A 19,806-nucleotide genomic window follows, 5' to 3' on the forward strand; every position below is an offset into this window, starting at 1 on the left:
TGCGGTATGTGTGCATGTCTTTATTACCGTGGATGGTAAAAAGAACATTTTTTTAATGGCCCGGGAAATAGGCATGCGCAAAAAATGAAAACTAGTGCGTGCCTCTTTACTGCCTGAGCCCTTACCACCAGCCATTGACTTTGCGGTATGGACTGACATGCTACCTTCATGGTAACCGTGCAGCATGTGCCAACATGGCCATGCTGCTGATTACTACCAGGAATGCCCCCGCAGCAGAAAATAGAAAAATATTTTCTACCTTGGGATTCGTTGTATCAAAATCGGAATTACCACCAGCTGCACACACTACCCCAGCGGTAGTGCCCATTTGGCACATGCTACCTGTGTGTTAGCCCTCCTGTGGCTTTATAAAAGGGCCCGCTAGTTGGTGTGTTCCCTTCCTAACTACACATTTCTGTGGCTACCATGGCAAATAGACCTGAGCAAAACAAGAATTATGAGAAAAATATTATCTAGATTACCAGCAGGAATATTTGGAAAAACAATTGTTGCTGAATATATCTTGACTAGACTTACCTGTTCAACTTTATCTGGCCAGTGTTTTTTTTTTTGTTACCTTTGTACCCTGTGCTTTCCCACTCATGGCAAGCTCAATGTGGCAATGGAGGGTTAGGTGCCCAGAATCACAAGGAGCTGCCTGTGCTTGAAGTGGGAATTGAACTCAGTTCCTTAGAACCAAAGTCCACCACCCTAACCACTAGGCCACTCCTCAGCACCAACTGGATAACATTTATCCATGCCCCAGGAATGCCTCCTGCTTCATCTATTTCTATTTAGGGCTGGCCCAACCATGAGGGAAGACTAGGTAGTCACCCAGAGCAGTAACTTCTGGGGGATGGCAAAGAGCAGCTGCAATCAAAGCAATCAATAGCCCTAGACAACTGCACAAACACAGGGAAACAACAGAAGGCACTTTTAACAGGAGGGATGATGGGAAATTTTCAAAAGCTAATTACCCAGATTATTCATGGAGGGTGATTATGTTTGTTGGGGGGGGTCAAAGGAACCTAAAGATTAATTGGAAAAACAGGGTGCAAGGCTGAAGGTTTCCCTAAAGCACTTAAATGCATAATCATCCATTCACAGCCAAATAATACACAACACAAATAACTGTGGTGCAACAAAGGCTGCAGCTTTATTACAAACCACAGGAATTCAACCTTAAGTTTCAATAGCTGAAACCTTCTGCTCAGTGTGCTGCTGCGGCTCGGAAAGCGAATAGAATGTTGGGTATTATTAGGAAAGGTATGGAAAACAGGTGTGAGGATGTTATAATGCCATTATATCGCTCCATGGTATGACTGCACCTTGAGTATTGTGTTCTTCTGGTCGCCGCATCTCAAGAAAGATATAGTGGAATTGGAAAAGGTGCAGCGAAGGGCGACTAAAATGATAGCGGGGATGGGACGACTTCCCTATGAAGAAAGACTAAGGAGGCTAGGGCTATTCAGCTTGGAGAAGAGATGGCTGAGGGGAGACATGATAGAGTTATATAAAATAATGAGTGGAGTGGAACAGGTGGATGTGAAGCGTCTGTTCACGCTTTCCAAAAATACTAGGACTAGGGGGCATGCAATGAAACTACAGTGTAGTAAATTTAAAACAAATTCGAGAAGTTTTCTTCACCCAACGCGTAATTAAACTCTGGAATTTGTTGCCGGAGAACGTGGTCAAGGCAGTTAGCTTGGCAGAGTTTAAAAAGGGGTTAGACGGTTTCCTAAAGGACAAGTCCATAAACCGCTACTAAATGGACTTGGGAAAAATCCACAATTCAGGGAATAACATGTATAGAATGTTTGTACGTTTGGGAAGCTTGCCAGGTGCCCTTGGCCTGGATTGGCCACTGTCGTGGACAGGATGCTGGGCTCGATGGACCTTTGGTCTTTTCCCAGTGTGGCATTACTTATGTACTTAAGGGGCTCAATTTCAAAAGAGAAAAACATCCAAAAAGTTTCATAAAGCACCATTTGGATGGATTTCTTCTCAAAATGTCCAAATCTGTAATTTTGAAACCTGTTTTGCAGATGTCTATCTATTCATTTTGTCTGTATGTCCAAATCACAAGGGATTATGTTGGGGGCATTTCAAAGGTGGGATTAGGCCATGTCTAACACTTGATCATTTTACAGCCATAAAGGAACAAAACCAAAACATCTATAGGGGAAAACTACAACATGTTGGTGTAGACCTGTTTTTCTAGTAAATAAGACATAAAAAGTGCCCTAAATGACCAGACAACCATTGGAGGGATTCAGGGATGATCCTCCTTACTCCCCCAGTGGTCATTGACCCTCTCCCAAACCCAAAAAATGTGAATAAAAATAGTACTCGGTGCAGTGGTTAGAGCACAGGTCTTGTAATCAGAAGGTGGCTGGTTCAAATCACTGTATTACTATTGTTTTAATTTGGACTGTTTTTTTTTTTGGACGTCCCTGACTGCACTTGCATGTTTTTTTTTCTTCCGATTTTTGCTCTCTGCATGGGTCCTGCGCAGCACCAACTAAACTAAAATTGCTCTGGTTCAAATCCCCTTATTTCTATTGTTTTAATTTGGACGTCCCTGACTGCACTTGCATGTTTTTTTTTTCTTCCTCCGATTTTTGCTCTCTGCATGGGTCCCGCGCAGCACCAACTAAACTAAAATTGCTCGGGGGACCTGCATACTGCTGTCATGGAGCTAGGTATGGTATTTGAGGCTGACATAGAGGCTGGAAAAATATTTAAACAGTTTGTTTTTTAGGTTGGGAGGTGGTTAGTGATCACTGGGGGAGACAGGGGAGATCATCCCTGATTCCATCCGGTGGTCATCTGGTCAGTTTGGGCACTTTTTGGAAGCTTGGTCATGAAAAAAACAGGACCAACTTTGTGTGGACTAAATGCTCGTCGGGGACGTCTTGCTTCTTTCCATTATCAGGCGCGGAGGTCCATCTGTTAACCACGCCCCGGAACGCCCCTGTCCTGCCTTCGCTACCGTTCGGCCACGCCCCCGAGAATTTCGCCCGTCCCCGTGATGGAAAGCAGTTGGGGCCATCCAAATTCAGCTTTCGATTATACCTGTTTTTCAGATGGACGTTCATCTCCCGATTTGTGTCGGAAGATGGGCATCCGTCTCTTTTGAAAATAAGCTGGATGGCCTCCAAAACTGAACACAATACTCCAAGTACTTATTTGACTGGAACTCTAAAGGGTTCACAATCCCCAACTGCCAAAAGCTGCAACAAACTCTTCCTTCAAACCATTATAAATAATTATAAAATCATAGTGAGCGGGTACAGGAAAGTCTCCTTCCCTACCGAACCCAAAGTGAAACAAAAGTCCACCAATTTGTCCAAGCATCTATTAGACACAACTCCCCCAATCATCCACTCACTCCCCTCTGATTCTGCCTAACAAGTGTGGCTTCACGCTCTTCACATGCAGATCAATGTTAAGCAGTTCCAGCTCAGTCTGGGGTTTTACTCAAACCCTTTCACTGTGCCTTTTTCTATATGGGTAGATATTTTGTAGGCCATACTTTGCTGATATCTACCCACTCTGCATGAGTTAGTGTGTGAAGGAGGGGAGAGGGGTAATCTGAGCCACAAAAATTTGGCTAACTCCCACTGTTAGCTAGACAGATCTTTTGAATATGGAACTAATTGTGTTTCCGTACAGAAAGCACATAAAGCCTCAGCCTTCATTACTAGGGAATTGCATTCACTGAGAAACTAAGGAGCCCTTTTACTAAGCCACGGTGAAAAGTGGAATGTCACTTTTGGAGGCCGTATCTTGCTAAGGAAGTAAAAGACATGAATTGGTTCAGAGAAAAGCAATGAAAATAATGTGGGATTTGTGCTGCAAGACATACCCAGAGAGGCTTGCTGACCTGAACATGTATACCCTGGAGGAAAGGAGAAACAGGGGTGATATGATACAGATATTCAAATATTTGAAATCTATTAATCCTCAAACAAACTTTTCCAGAGATGTGAAGGTGGTAGAACTAGTGGACATGACTTGAGGTTGAAGAGATACTGACTCAGGAATAATGTCCGAAAGTATTTTTTCACCAAGAGGGTGACAGATACCTGGAATGCCCTCCCAAAGGAGATGGTGGAGATGAAAGCAGTATACAATTCAAAAATGCCTGGGATAAACACAAAGGAATCCTGTTCAGAAGAATCTCCAAAGAAGCTTAGTGGAGATTAGGTGGCAACACCGGTAATTGGGAAGCAAATCCAGTACTGGGCACACTTCCATGGTCTGTGCCCTGATCATGGCTGAATAGATTTGGGTGGGCTGGAGTAGAGCTTTTCAGGGGCTTCAATGATAACTTCAAAAGTTTTAGAACAAGGACAGTGCTGAACAAACTTCTACAGTCTATGCCCTGAAAATGGCAAGGACAAATCAAGATCAGGTATACATATGAAGTATCACATCATACCTTATGAAATGAGTTTATCTTGTTGGGCAGACTGGATAGACCTTGCAGGTCTTTATCTGCCATCATCTACTATGCAGTAAGTTGTGAGCAGCAATATGGGTGCATTGCCAGTTAGTGCTGAGAATGCCTCCTGTGATAGAAAATATTCAATAATTTTTTCACTCGTGTAATTAATCTCTGGAATTGATTGCCATAAAATGTAGTAAAAGTGGTTAGCTTAGCAGGGTTTTTAAAAGGTTTGGATGGCTTCCTAAAAGAAAAGTCCATAGATCATTTTTAAAATGGACTTGGGGAAAATCCACTGCTTATTTCTAGAATAAGCAACATAAATGTATTGCACTGTTTTGGGATCTTGCCAGGTATTTGTGACCTGGACTGGCCATTGCTGGAAACAGGATGCTGGGCTTGATGGACCTGCAGTCTGTTCCAGTATGGCAATACTTATGTACCACAGGAAAGCTGTGTGTACCAAACTCAGAAATGCCACAAGGTCTGTGCTAGCCCAGTGGTAAGTCCGATTTGGCACACACTGCCCGTATGGTAGTGCTAGCATTCTTTTGTAAAAGGGTCCTAAATATAAAATACAACAAAATTCTATTTTACACCAAAAAAATATCTAGAAAATTACTCCAGAAGTCACTACCACCAATAAGAACCTAATGACCCTGTTTACTAAGCTGCGCTATAGGCACGCTAACTGTTTAGCACACGCTAAAGATCAGCATCCAATAATGATAGAGACACCCATAGGAATATAATGGGTGTCTCTATCATTAGCGCAAGCTAAAAAGTTAGTGTGCCTACAGCGTGGCTTAGTAAACAGAGTCCTAAGGGCTTCTTTTGCAAAGCCTCGCTAGTGATTTCCGTGTGGCAAATGAGAGGAAACCCATAAGAATTGAATGGGCTTCCTTTCATTTAATATGCAAGAATCACTAGCGTGGCATCTGAATCTTGTCTAGGAATAAGTCACTATCAGTGAAAATTCTAATTATGACATTAGGAGGTGGAAGTGTTTAGACTAGAGATTTTTTTTTTTGAACAGTGGATATGGCCATGTTAAAAAGATACACATTTTATTTCTTTATGTGAAAACTGAAGAATAAAATCTATCAGTACAAAAAAGTAAGAGACAAAAAAAGAAAGGAAGTAAAAATCATGTATCTTGATATTGCAAAATGATTAGTAAATAATTATGTCTTACTCAGTGCATTTTATTATTGTCTTACAGTAGAGTGTTCAACCAGTGTCTATTGCAGTTGGACTGGTTGGATTGATGTGAGTAATTCCAGTTATTTACCAGATGGTGGTGATTTTGAAACCTATGAAGAGATTAGAAAGCATGGATATGAAATCTGTAAGAATCCAAGTAACATATCATGCCGAGCAGAGAAATTTCCAAATATACCAATCAAGGACCTGGGTCAGAAAGTGGAATGTAATGTCTCAACTGGACTTGTCTGCAAAAACAAAGACCAGATAGAATTTCCAATGTGTCTGAATTATGAAGTAAATATCTACTGCTGCATTACAGCCTGTATAACACCTCCAACTTCAAGTACCTCAACCCCAACACCAACCACTCCAACTACCCCAACCACACCAACCACTCCAACTACCCCAACCACAACTGCAACCACCACTACACCAACTATAACAACCACCATGACAACCACAACACCAACCACCACAGCCTCAACAACCATATCTTCAACTACAGGTACTATAGAAAATCTTCAGACAATAATTGTACATTTAATATTCTATTTGTTTTTGTAAATCTATATTGCTAATTTCCACGTAATAACATTTTCTTCTGACTAAGGTGACTTATGGGGGCATAATCGAACAGGGCCAGCCATCTATAAGGGTAGCCATCTCTAACGCCAGCCCCGTCAAGCGGCGTACCCGACTGTATTATCGAAACAAAATGGCCGGCCATCTTTCGTTTAGATAATACAGTCGGGGCCGGCCAAATCTCAACATTTGGCCTGCCCTTAGAGATCACCGGCATTAGAGATGGCCGCCATTGGTTGTCGCCGATAATGGAAACTAATGGCGGCCATCTCAAACCTGGCCAAATCCAAGGCATTTGGTCATGGGAGGAGCCAGCATTTGTAGTGCACTGGTCCCCCTTACATGTCAGTACACCAACCGTGCACCCTAGGGGGCACTGCAGTGGACTTCACAAATTGATCCCAGGTACACAGCTCCCTTACCTTGTGTGCTGAGCCCCCCAAACCCCACTCCCTACAAATCTACACCATTACCATAGCCCTTACGGGTGAAGGGGGGCACTTAGATGTGGGTACAGTGGGTTTGTGGTGGATTTTGGAGGGCTCCCATTTGCCACCACAAGTGTAACAGGTGGGGGGGGGATGGACCTGGGTCCGCCTGCCTGAAGTGTACTGCAGTACCCACTAAAAACTGCTCCAGGGACCTGCATAGTGCTGTGACATTTGAGGCTGGCATAGAGGCTGGCAAAAAAATGTTTTTAATTTTTTTGGGGGTGGGAGGGGGTTGGTGACCACTGGGGGAGTAAGGGGAGGTGATCCCCGATTTCTTCCGGTGGTCATCTGGTCATTTAGGGCACATTTTTGAGGCTTGGTCATGAACAAAAAAGGACCAAGTAAAGTCGGCCAAATGCTCGTCAGAGCCGGCCTTCTTTTTTCCATTATCGGCCGAGGACGGCCATCTCTTAACTACGCCCCGTCCCGCCTTCGGTACACTTCCAACACGCCCCCTTTAACTTTGGCCGGCCCTGCGACGGAAAACAGTTGAAGACGGCCAAAATCGGCTATCGATTATACCGGTTAGGCCGGCCTTAGGAGAAGGCTGGCCATCTCCCGATTTGTGTCGGAAGATAGCCGCCCTTCTCCTTCGAAAATAAGCAGGTTAGGCAACAGAATATCCGAGTCACTTCTTCACTATAACAATGTAGTGGTCATACACTGACATTTTGCCACATGGCTTGATACAAGTATCTGAAATGAAAATATTGATGGATTAATATCTTGTTGTTTACAAAGACCTAAACCACCACTTAGAAACGGAACATCTGGCAACAGAGCCATCAAGATAGATAGAAAGGACATAAAGTCTGGGCTGATGAGTAATAACATACATATATTTCCCTGTTTTCAATTGCAGGCAGTTAAATTGGGTGCCTAAAAATGTATGTGTTTACCTATGAATTAACATGGACACAATTATGTGCATTTTTAAGTTCTTGCACATAAAATGTCCATGTAAAAAATAAAAAGGTCAAAGAAATACAAAAAATGTATTAAAATCGGGAAAACTTAGTTTAAAATTAACAGTAATCAATTTCTTGCGGGGGGGGGGGGGGTAGGGTCACACATACCTCTAGAATTTACTGCAACAGTGATACAGACTGCTTATTAATAGGGTGATTTTCAAGACTGAGTGTCTCATCAAAGGTCGCCTAATTTTTAGCAGCTGGATTTAGGTGAATTTTCAGCCATATTCAAGTAAAGATTCCTGGGTTTGTGCCAGGTTCTTGTGATTTGAATGGGTCACTGTTAGAAATAGGATACTGGGCTAGAAGGACTATTGGTTTCAGCTAGTATGGCTATTCTTATGCTCTTATGTCTGCTGGCAATTTTTTCCTAAATAGGGGCAGTCAAAATTTTGCTGCTGAGATTGGAATATTCTATCTTGGCTGAAAATGGTTGGTTAATTGTTCCTTTTCAGTAAAGACAATTTTTCATCCAACCCCCAAAACTTAAAAAAAAAAAGTATGATGCCCCACAACCCCCTCACAGTTTGTTATAAGATTCTTGTGTGGCCTTCTCCCTCGACTAATAATAATCCCCTGAAGTCTCAAGCCCTATGGAATTTCCACTTATGATTTCAGAGTCTTTTCTATTGTGGCTTGCAGAAGAAGCATAATCTCCCTCTTGCTGGAAAGACTGACCTATTTGAATGAGCTATCTACAAGAGGCAGTGTCTTTGTGAGGGGATGAAGTAAGAAGACCCTTTAGAATGATAAGCTGAGGTTCTGAAGGAGTAGGGAATTCCTGAGATCTTTTTGCTGTAGCTGGGGTGGGAGTGAGTGGGAAGGTTTTCATTGTATAGAATGATGAAAGGCAGGGGCCACATCTCTATTTATTTCAAGTATTGTCAATTCAGGTAGGAGGATGGAAAGGCACTGTGACTTGCTGAGAATAAGAGTGTAATCACTGGTTTGGTGCCCAAGGATAGCACCTAGATTTGGCCTAGGTTTCGTTGTGCAAATTATCATCTAGTGCTGAAAATCTGTGCTAACCCCTAGATTCTATAAATGGTGCCACAAGTTAGGTGTATAATTGAGTACACAGATATAAAGTAGACTCAGTTACGCATTCAACTTAATTTGCAACTTAGTGCAAAATTTGCACTTAATTGGCAATAATTAGTAGGGAGAGAGGTGGGCTCCAAAGGCTTTTACTTATTAAGTAGGTTTCTCTGGCATTTATTCTTGTTTTATGAATCACAACTGTACCTGATAGAGAAATTACAGAAAATGTTTGTTCTAAGGTCAGTATGTCATAGTTCTTAATAATCTGAATGTGTGTATTTTTTTTCTTTCTATGTTTGTTCGCTGTCATAACACTGAATACAGTTTCATCCACAAGTAAGTACTGATTTAAGGTTAACCAATTTACATAGTAACATAGTAGATGACGGCAGAAAAAGACCTGCACAGCCCATCCAGTCTGCCCAACAAGACAAACTCATATCTGTATACCTTACCTTGATTTGTACCTGCCTTATTCAGGGCACAGACCGTACAAGTCTGCCCAGCAGTATTTCCTGCCTCCCAACCACCAGTCCCGCCTCCCATCACCTGCACTGGCACAGACCGTATAAGTCTGCCCTCCACTATCCTCGCCTCCCAACCACCAACCCCTCTTCCCCCCACCTGCTCCGCCACCCCATTTCGGCTAAGCTTCTGAGGATCCATTCCTTCTGCACAAGATTCCTTTATGCATATCCCACGCATGTTTGAATTCCGTTACCGTTTTCATCTCCACCACCTCCCGCGGAAGGGCATTCCAAGCATCCACCACCCTCTCTGTGAAAAAGTACTTCCTGACATCTTTCCTGAGTCTGCCCCCCTTCAATCTCATTTCATGTCCTCTCGTTCTACCGCCTTCCCATCTCCGGAAAAGATTTGTTTGCGGATTAATACCTTTCAAATATTTGAACGTCTATATCATATCACCCCTGTTTCTCCTTTCCTCCAGGGTATACATGTTCAGGTCAGCAAGTCTCTCTTCATACGTCTTGGAATGCAAATCCCGTACCATTCTCGTAGCTTTTCTTTGCACCGCTTCCATTATTTTAACATCCTTCTCAAGGTACGGCCTCCAAAACTGAACACAATACTCCAGGTGGGGCCTCACCAACGACTTGTACAGGGGCATCAACACTTCCATTCTTCTGCTAATCACACCTCTCTCTATACAGCCTAGCAACCTTCTCGCTACGGCCACCGCCTTGTCACACTGTTTCGTCGCCTTCAGATCCTCAGATACTATCACACCAAGATCCCTCTCCCCCTCAGTACCTATAAGACTCTCACTGCCTAACACATACGTCTCTCGTGGGTTTCTACTCCCTAAGTGCATCACTTTGCATTTCTTCGCATTGAATTTTAATTGCCAAACCTTAGACCATTCTTCTAGCTTCCTCAGATCCTTTTTCATGCTTTCCACTCCCTCCCGGGTGTCCACTCTGTTGCAAATCTTAGTATCATCCGCAAATAGGTAAACTTTACCTTCTAACCCTTCGGCAATGTCACTCACAAATATATTGAACAGAATCGGCCCCAGCACCGATCCCTGAGGCACTCCACTACTCACCTTTCCCTCCGAGCAAACTCCATTTACCACCACCCTCTGTCGTCTGTCCGTCAACCAGTTCCTAATCCAGTTCACCACTTCAGGTCCTATCTTCAGCCTCTCCAGTTTATTCAAGAGCCTCCTGTGGGGAACCGTGTCAAAAGCTTTGCTGAAATCTAAGTAGATTACATCCATAGCACGTCCTTGATTCAATTCTCCAGTCACCCAGTCAAAGAATTCAATGAGATTCGTTTGGCACGATTTCCCTCTGGTAAAACTATGTTGTCTCGGATCTTGCAACTTATTGGCTTCCAGGAAATTCACTATCCTTTCCTTCAGCATCGCTTCCATTACTTTTCCAATAACCGAAGTGAGGCTTACCGGCCTGTAGTTTCCAGCTTCTTCCTTATCACCACTTTTGTGAAGAGGGACCACATCCACCGTTTTCCAATCCCTTGGAACCTCTCCCGTCTCCAAAGATTGATTAAACAAATCTTTAAGAGGACCCGCCAGAACCTCTCTGGGCTCCCTCAATATCCTGGGGTGGATCCCGTCCGGTCCCATGGCTTTGTCCACTTTTAGCTTTTCAAGTTGTTGATACACACTCTCTTCTGTGAACGATGCTCTATCCACTCCATTTTCAGGTGTACTTTTGCCAGTCCCTCGTGGTCCTTCTCCAGGATTTTCTTCAGTGAAAACAGAACAAAAGTATCTATTTAGCAAATTGGCTTTTTCTTCATCATTATCTACATAGCGTTTTGCTGTATCTTTTAGTCTCACAATTCCCTTTTTAGTCATTCTCCTTTCACTAATATACCTGAAGAAATTTTTGACTCCCCTCCTTACAATTCTAGCCATTTGTTCTTCCACTTGCGCCTTTGCCAGACATAGTACTATGGTACTATGTTACTGAAAAAAGTGTGAGCAAAATCTAAATAAATATATAAAAATTGTGTAAAATGGGACCAGTGCTAAAATAGCCCAAGTTAGTGGTAAAATAACACGTCTTAACAGTAGTGCAGATAGATAGCTTCCCCTCTTAGCGTGATGAGTTTCAAAAGTCTCTGGTAACCAGAGCTGATATTGTGATGTCATAATGCCTCATTCCACCAATAACTAAGAGCCAGCCTCATCAGTTATGTCACAATGGATTGATTGTCCTATACTTGGCTCATGTTTATTACATATAGCAGTGATTTAAATTTCTAGAGACATTTCTTTTTTCTTTAATCAAGGGGGAAGTTATCAACTATAGTTATCAACTATCACAACTTAATCAAGGGGGATTGTTATCAACTATCACAAGTTGATGATTATTACAAGTAATCAGGGGCTACCATTAAAACATGTTATTTTAACTAGGTTTCGTTGCAGAAAATGGAACCTTTGCTAAAATAGTATGAGTTAGTGCTAAAAAGCACATCTTGACAAGAGCACACATGGATAGCTACTCCCCTTAGTGGTATAAATAACACATCTTAACAGTAGACCATATTGATACGCTGCTTAGTTGGTATATTCGCTTCCTGACTATACCTTTCTGTGGATATCATGACAAAACAGGCAACATTTTTAATGGTGCTAAATGTCAAATAAATCTTAATAACTGAGTGTGATATTCAGCAAAGTGGCAAGCTAGTAAGTTATCCTGCTAAAGTTATGGGAGTGGTTTTCAATACTGACAGCAGTTTTTCGGCAGCAAACAGATTGCTGACATACAACAGGATACACATCCTGATTGCCCATTTCAATTTATATCTTTTCTTATTAGTCCATAAGCAGATCCATAGGACTGTTTTGACCCCTGATGCAGGCGTCTGTATGCCGAAACACGGCCCATGTCGGGTCATTGTTGCAATAAAGGACTAGATTCTTTTCAATCCTGAAGGCCCAGTGCTTGCTCTTTTTGTTTTCTTGTTTATATTTGTATGCTGTTTCCCTCTCTTTTTGTGACAGTACTTATCATGGCATTAAGTGAAACTGCGCTTTGGCAGTTGTGTCAGCTAGCATGTGGTAACATGCTGCACACTAGGTGACAGTGCCAACCATGCCCCATCTCCATCCATTATTTTACTTTGATCCTACCCTTACTAAGCAGCAACCAAGGGATTTTTACTGCACTGGCTGGTTTTAGTATGCAGTACCCAAAAGCATGCACTCACACTAATAGCTACCACATGCTGACAGCCACACTAGCTGTTAAGTGCAAATGAAAACAGAAGGATAATGAGAGAAATTGAAAAAAAAAACCCAATGAAACAGAATGAAATTTTTAAAAACATTCTGCACTCCCTAATACACAGACATATATGTGACCCACTGAGCAGAAAGATACCAAAAGTGAGGTTACAAATAACAGAGGTAATGGCTATAAAGGTTTGTAGGGGTAAATTTGGGGAACTTTCATTTTTGAAAGTTTTGTGTACTGTGGAGGAGCATTTTCTAAAAGATGTCCATCATAACATCCCAAACGGACATCCTTCTCACATGTATTTTCGAACAGCATATAGCCTGTTTGAAAATACATGAGATGGATGTCCATGCACTGGAAACATTCAGTTTGTAAAATGAATGTTCATGCTGGAACATCCAAATTTTTAATGGAGACAACAACGGATATAGACGTCTGTATAGCAGCAATCTTAGAAAACGGCCACACAAACATGGAAGGCTCACAATTAAAAAATAAAAAATAAAAAGAGCTGAAGTGAGATTTGAACCTGGGTTTTTTGGTTTATAATCCATTTTACTGACCACTAGGCTATGCCTCAGATCTGCTTCCTGTGCTTTTAAAAATGTTTATAATACCTGAAGATGTCATAGAGTCTGGTATCCCCTTCTGATTTCACTTGCAGGAGAGAGGGAGAGGGTGAGCAACCACTGGGGAATTAAATAGGTAGTCATGCCTTAATCCTTCCAGTGCACAGCTGCTTAATCAGAGCACCTTTCTGTAACCTGGATGTTCCTGAAACAGGTCTAAATAAGGGTGTTCTTTTTAGACATGGTGGCTGTTGGACATCCAGATTTCAGGCCCTCCCTTGTACCACCCAGAGCACACCCCCTTACTGTTTGTACATACTGCAGTGATGGATATCCTTATTCTTCCTGAGGTTTAATTGACAGGAGGCAGTGGGAGCATGTTTGGCCCATTATCTGTCCTGAAACCAGTAGGCAGAGCTTGCCACCATATTAAATCACCAGAAACAGTAGCAAACACTTATTTGAAATAAGGACTGCCTAGGTGTGGTTTGGCGTGGACCAATAGTTTGCTTTGTTTTACATGTACCAATGTTATGTCTCGAGGTTGTGAGTCCTTGGTATGTAGAGAAGGCCTATGAAATCCCCACAGACAGACAAGGGAAGCAGTTGCAGGCAGCCAGGCAAAGACAAAGCTCCAAGGTCAATAGGATCCAAATCCTCAAGTAGGAAAATCATGAACTGGAACTTGAGGGCGCAAGAAGCAAGGCTGAATAGGAACTTATTCAAACAGACTGCAAGGCTGAACTGGAACCTGTGCACACAGGAAGTAAGACTGAGTGGAAGCCCATTCACTTGGGCTGCAAGACTGAACTGAAACCCCTGCACACAGGAAATAAGACTGAATGGAAGCCCATTCACATGGGCTGCAAGGCTGAACTGGAATCCGTGCACACAAGAACTAAGCTGCAAGGCTAAACTGGAACCCATACACACAAGCAGAAAGGCACTGCACTGGAACCCTCACACACAAGCAGTAAGGCACTGCACTGGAACCCACACAGACATTAGCAAGGCATAACACTGGAATTCATACACACAAGCAAGGCAAAACAAGGCTGGAACCTACTCACACAAGCAGCGGACCGCTGTGCTGCAACCCACATACACACAAAGCAAAACAAACAAAGCAGGAGCCCACTCACACAAACAGCGAGCACAGAACAGCTGGGACAGGAATCCACAGGCTGGAAGCTGGAATGGTGTCTCAAGACCCACAGGCAGCAGACAGCAAACTAGGGCGGCTTCGACGCAATAGTGTCACAGTCTTGGCTCGTCAGGGATAAATGCCCCGCTCCAGCCTCGGTGTCTGACATCACCGTGGAGCACACTGGCAGCAGGCAGAGGACCCCACGGTGTATCCTGGGACCTGACTCCTCCTGATCCACTGAAAGAATGACGGAGGACGGCGGAGGACTGCGAGTCACTGTAGGACCGTGACAACGTTGAAGCTATGGCTTCAGCCTTGTCATGTGACATCATCTCTTGTCAATTAAACCTTCTTGATTCTGCCTTTGCAAAATCAGGATTTGGACATTTCAAGCACATGGACATTCATTTTGGCCTTTTGAGACATCCATATGCTTAGAAAATGAGCGTCATAGAGTCAGTAGCAAGGGATGATCACAATTTTCATGTTTTTCATGTGGTACAGCCCATTTTTTGCTATTTATCAGATGTGTTTTTCTGAAAATCTTTTTAATTAAAAATGTTTCTCATTCTTTAAGCATGTACTTAGTCCATATCTGAGGTAGAAATTTTGCAGGATTATGCAATTGATATTTCTCTATCTTGTGGTATAAATAAGGCACATACCCCCATTTTGGTATCTTTTCACTCAGCGGGTCACATATTGTTAAATTGAGTAGTCCTTCTGTTTAATTAGAAGATATTCAAAATGTATTTGAAATAGAATTTCTACATATTATCTGTTGTTATAGAAGTAGATTCTTTTTTGTTTTCCTGTATATTGCAATTTTGTTAGTAAATAATTCTTTTACTCAGTGCATTTTGTTATTGTCTTACAGCAGTGTGTTCAACCAGTGTCTATTGCAATTGGACTGGTTGGATTGATGTGAGTTATCCCAGTTATTTACCAGATGGTGAGGGTGGTGATTTTGAAACCTATGAAGAGATTAGAAAGCATGAATATATAATCTGTGAGAATCCAAGTAACATATCATGCCGAGCAGAGAAATTTCCAGATACACCAATCAAGGACCTGGGTCAGAAAGTGGAATGTGATATCTCAACTGGACTTGTCTGTAAAAACAAAGACCAGATAGAATTTCCAATGTGTATGAATTATGAAGTAAATATCTACTGCTGCTTTACAACCTGTGAAACACTTCCAACTTCAAGTACCACAGCTTCAACCCCAACACCAACCACTCCAACTACTCCAACCACACCAACCACTCCAACTACCCCAACCACAACTGCAACTACCACTACACCAACTATAACAACCACCATGACAACCACAACACCAACCACCACAGCCTCAACAACCATATCTTCAACTACAGGTACTATAGAAAATCTTCAGACAATAATTGTATGTTTAATATTCTATTTGCTTTTGTAAATCTATATTGCTAATTTCTATGTAAAAACATTTTCTTCTGACTAAGGTGACGTGCGCAACAGAATATCCAAGTCACTTCTTCACTATAACAACGTAGTGGTCACACACTAACATTTTGCCACATGGCTTGATACAAGTATCTGAAATGAAAATATTGATGGATTAATATCTTGTTGTTTACAAAGACCTAAACCACCACTTAGAAACGGAACCTCTGGCAACACAGCCATCAAGGTAGATAGGCAGGACATAAAGTCTGGGCTGATGAGTAATAGCGTACATATATTTCCCTGTTTTCAATTGCATGCAGTTTAATTGGGTGCCTAAAAATGTATGTGTTTACCTATGAATTAACATGGACACAATTATGTGCATTTTTAAGTTCTTGCACATAAAATGTGCATGTAAAAAATAATAAGGTCAAAGAAATACAAAAAATGTATTAAAATCGGGAAAACTTAGTTTTAAATTAACAGTAATCAATGTTTTGCGGGGGGGGGGGGGGGATAGGGTCACACATACCTCTAGAATTTACTGCAACAGTGATACAGACTGCATATTAATAGGGTGATTTTCAAGACTGAGTGTCTCTTCAAGGTCGCCTAATTTTTAGCAGCTGGATTTAGGTGAATTTTCAGCCATATTAAAGTAAAGATTCCTGGGTTTGTGCCAGGTTCTTGTGATTTGAATGGGTCACTGTTAGAAATAGGATACTGGGCTAGAAGGACCATTGGTTTCAGCTAGTATGGCTATTCTTATGCTTTTATGTCTGCTGGCAATTTTTTCCTAAATAAGGGCAGTCAAAATTTTTGCTGCTGAGATTGGACTATTCTATCTTGGCTGAAAATGGTTGGTTAATTGTTCCTTTTCAGTAAAGACAATTTTTCATCCAATCCCCAAATCTTAAAAAAAAAAAGTATGATGCCCCACAACACCCTCACAGTTTGTTATAAGATTCTTGTGTGGCCTTCTCCCTTGACTAAGAATAATCCCCTGAAGTCTCAAGCCCTATGGAATTTACACTTATGATTTCAGAGTCTTCTCCATTGTGGCTTACAGAAGAAGCATAATCTCCCTCTTGCTGGAAAGACTGACCTATTTGAATGAGCTATCTACAAGAGGCAGTGTCTTTGTGAGGGGATGAAGTAAGAAGACCCTTTAGAATCATAAGCTGAGGTTCTAAAGGAGTAGGGAATTCCTGAGATCTTTTTGCTGTAGCTGGGGTGGGAGTGAGTGGGAAGGTTTTCATTGTATAGAATGATGAAAGGCAGGGGCCACATCTCTATTTATTTCAAGTATTGTCAATTCAGGTAGGAGGATGGAAAGGCACTGTGACTTGCTGAGAATAAGAGTGTAATCACTGCTTTGGTGCCCAAGGATAGCACCTAGATTTGGCCTAGGTTTGGTTGTTGCAAATTATCATCTAGTGCCCCTAGATTCTATAAATGGTACCACAAGTTAGGTGTATAATTGAGTACACAGATATAAAGTAGACTCAGTTACGCATTCAACTTAATTTGCAACTTAGTGCAAAATTTGCACTTAATTGGCAATAATTAGTAGGAAGAGAGGTGGGCTCCAAAGGCTTTTACTTATTAAGTAGGTTTCTCTGGCATTTATTCTTGTTTTATGAATCACAACTGTACCTGATAGAGAAATTACAGAAAATGTTTGTTCTAAGGTCAGTATGTCATAGTTCTTAATAATCTGAATGTGTGTATTTTTTTTCTTTCTATGTATGTTCGCTGTCATAACACTGAATACAGTTTCATCCACAAGTAAGTACTGATTTAAGGTTAACCAATTTACATAGAGGGGCATAATTGAATGAAAACGCCTATCTCCATGGGCGTTTATCTCCAAGAACGGGTCCGTGAAGGGGTGGACCGAACCGTATTTTGGGAAAAAATAGACGCCCATGTTTTATTCAACAATGTGTGAGCTGGGCGTTTTTGTTTTTCAGCGATAATGGAAAATGAAAGTGCCCAGCTCAAAAACGAATAAATCCAAGGCATTTGTTCGTGGGAGGGGCCAGGATTCGTAGTGCACTGGTCCCCCTCACATGCCAGGACATCAACCGGGCACCCTAGGGGGCACTTTTACAAAAACAAAAAAAAAGGTAAAAGAGCTCCCAGGTGCATAGCACCCTTCCCTTGTGTGTTGAGCCCCCCAAATCCCCCTCACAACCCACTGCCCACAAGTCTACACCATTACTATAGCCCTAAGGGGTGAAGGGGGGCACCTACATGTGGGTACAGTGGGTTTGGGGGGGTTGGACGACTAATAAGCATTAAGCAGCACAATTGTAACAGGTAGGGGGGATGGGCCTGGGTCCACCTGCCTGAAGTCCACTGCACCCCCTAACAACTCCTCCAGTGACCTGCATACTGCTGTCAGGGAGCTGGGTATGACATTTGAGGGTGAAAATAAAAAGTTGTGAAACGGCATATTTTGTGGTGGGAGGGGGTTAGTGACCACTGGGGGAGTCAGGGGAGGTCATCCCCGATTCCCTCCAGTGGTCATCTGGTCATTTAGGGCACTTTTTGGGGCCTTATTCGTGAAAAAACAGGGTCCAGGAAAAGTGTCCTAAATTCTAGCTAAAAACGCATACTTTTTTCCCATTATCGGTGAAATGCGCCCATCTTTGTTCGGCAGATAACCACGCCCCAGTTCCGCCTTCGCCACACCTCTGACACGCCCCCATCAACTTTGTCCGCATCCGCGACAGAGTGCAGTTGAAAACGTCCAAAAATCGGCTTTCGATTATACCGCTTTATTCGTTTTTGTGAGATAAAAGTCCATCTCCCGATTTAGGTCGGAACTTGGGCGTTTTTCTCGTTCGATTATAAGCAGGATAGTAACATAGTAGATGATGGCAGAAAAAGACCTGCACGGTCCATCCAGTCTGCCCAACAAGACAAACTCATATGTGTATACCTTACCTTGATTTGTACCTGCCTTATTCAGGGCACAGACCGTACAAGTCTGCCCAGCAGTATTTCCTGCCTCCCAACCACCAGTCCCGCCTCCCATCACTGGCTCTGGCACAGACCGTATAAGTCTGCCCTCCACTATCCACACAGGAAGTAAGACTGAGTGGAAGCCCATTCACTTGGGCTGCAAGACTGAAATGAAACCCCTGCACACATGAAATAAGACTGAATGGAAGCCCATTCACATGGGCTGCAAGGCTGAACTGGAATCCGTGCACACAAGAACTAAGTCTCAACAAAAGCCAACTGACATGGGCTGCAAGGCTAAACTGGAACCCATACACACAAGCAGAAAGGCACTGCACTGGAACCCACACACACAAGCAATAAGGCACTGCACTGGAACCCACACAGACATTAGCAAGGCGTAACACTGGAATTCACACACACAAGCAAGGCAAAACAAGGCTGGAACCTACTCACACAAGCAGCGGACCGCTGTGCTGCAACCCACATACACACAAAGCAAAACAAACAAAGCAGGAGCCCACTCACACAAGCAGCGAGCACAGAACAGCTGGGACAGGAATCCACAGGCTGGAAGCTGGAATGGTGTCTCAAGACCCACAGGCAGCAGACAGCAAACTAGGGTGGCTTCGACGCAAGAGCGTCACAGTCTTGGCTCACCAGGGTTAAATGCCCCGCTCCAGCCTCGGTGTCTGACATCACCGTGGAGCACACTGGCAGCAGGCAGAGGACCCCATGGTGTATCCTGGGACCTGACCCCTCCTGATCCACTGAAAGAATGACGGAGGACGGCGGAGGACTGCGAGTCACTGTAGGACCGTGACAACATTGAAGCTATGGCTTCAGCCTTGTCATGTGACATCATCTCTTGTCAATTAAACCTTCTTGATTCTGCCTTTGCAAAATCGGGATTTGGACATTTCAAGCACATGGACATTCATTTTGGCCTTTTGAGACATCCATATGCTTAGAAAATGAGCGTCATAGAGTCAGTAGCAAGGGATGATCACAATTTTCATGTTTTTCATGTGGTACAGCCCATTTTTTGCTATTTCTCAGATGTGTTTTTCTGAAAATCTTTTTCATTAAAAATGTTTCTCATTCTTTAAGCATGTACTTAGTCCATATCTGAGGCAGAAACTTTGCAGGATTATGCAATTGATACTCCTCTATCTTGTGGTATAAATAAGCCACATACCCCCATTTTGGTATCTT

General features: G+C 42.6%; 1 protein-coding gene across 1 annotated transcript in view; it reads left to right on the forward strand.

Moving 5' to 3' along the window:
• MUC2 (mucin 2, oligomeric mucus/gel-forming) overlaps positions 1–19,806 on the forward strand; it is a 222,657-nt gene that overhangs the window by 121,710 nt on the left and 81,141 nt on the right. The window contains 2 exon segments of the mRNA XM_030202464.1: positions 5,673–6,161; positions 15,072–15,572. Of these exon segments, the coding sequence (XP_030058324.1) occupies positions 5,673–6,161; positions 15,072–15,572 (990 nt within the window).

This window comes from Microcaecilia unicolor, chromosome 4 (genome assembly GCF_901765095.1).
Source record: "Microcaecilia unicolor chromosome 4, aMicUni1.1, whole genome shotgun sequence".
NCBI lineage: Eukaryota > Metazoa > Chordata > Amphibia > Gymnophiona > Siphonopidae > Microcaecilia > Microcaecilia unicolor.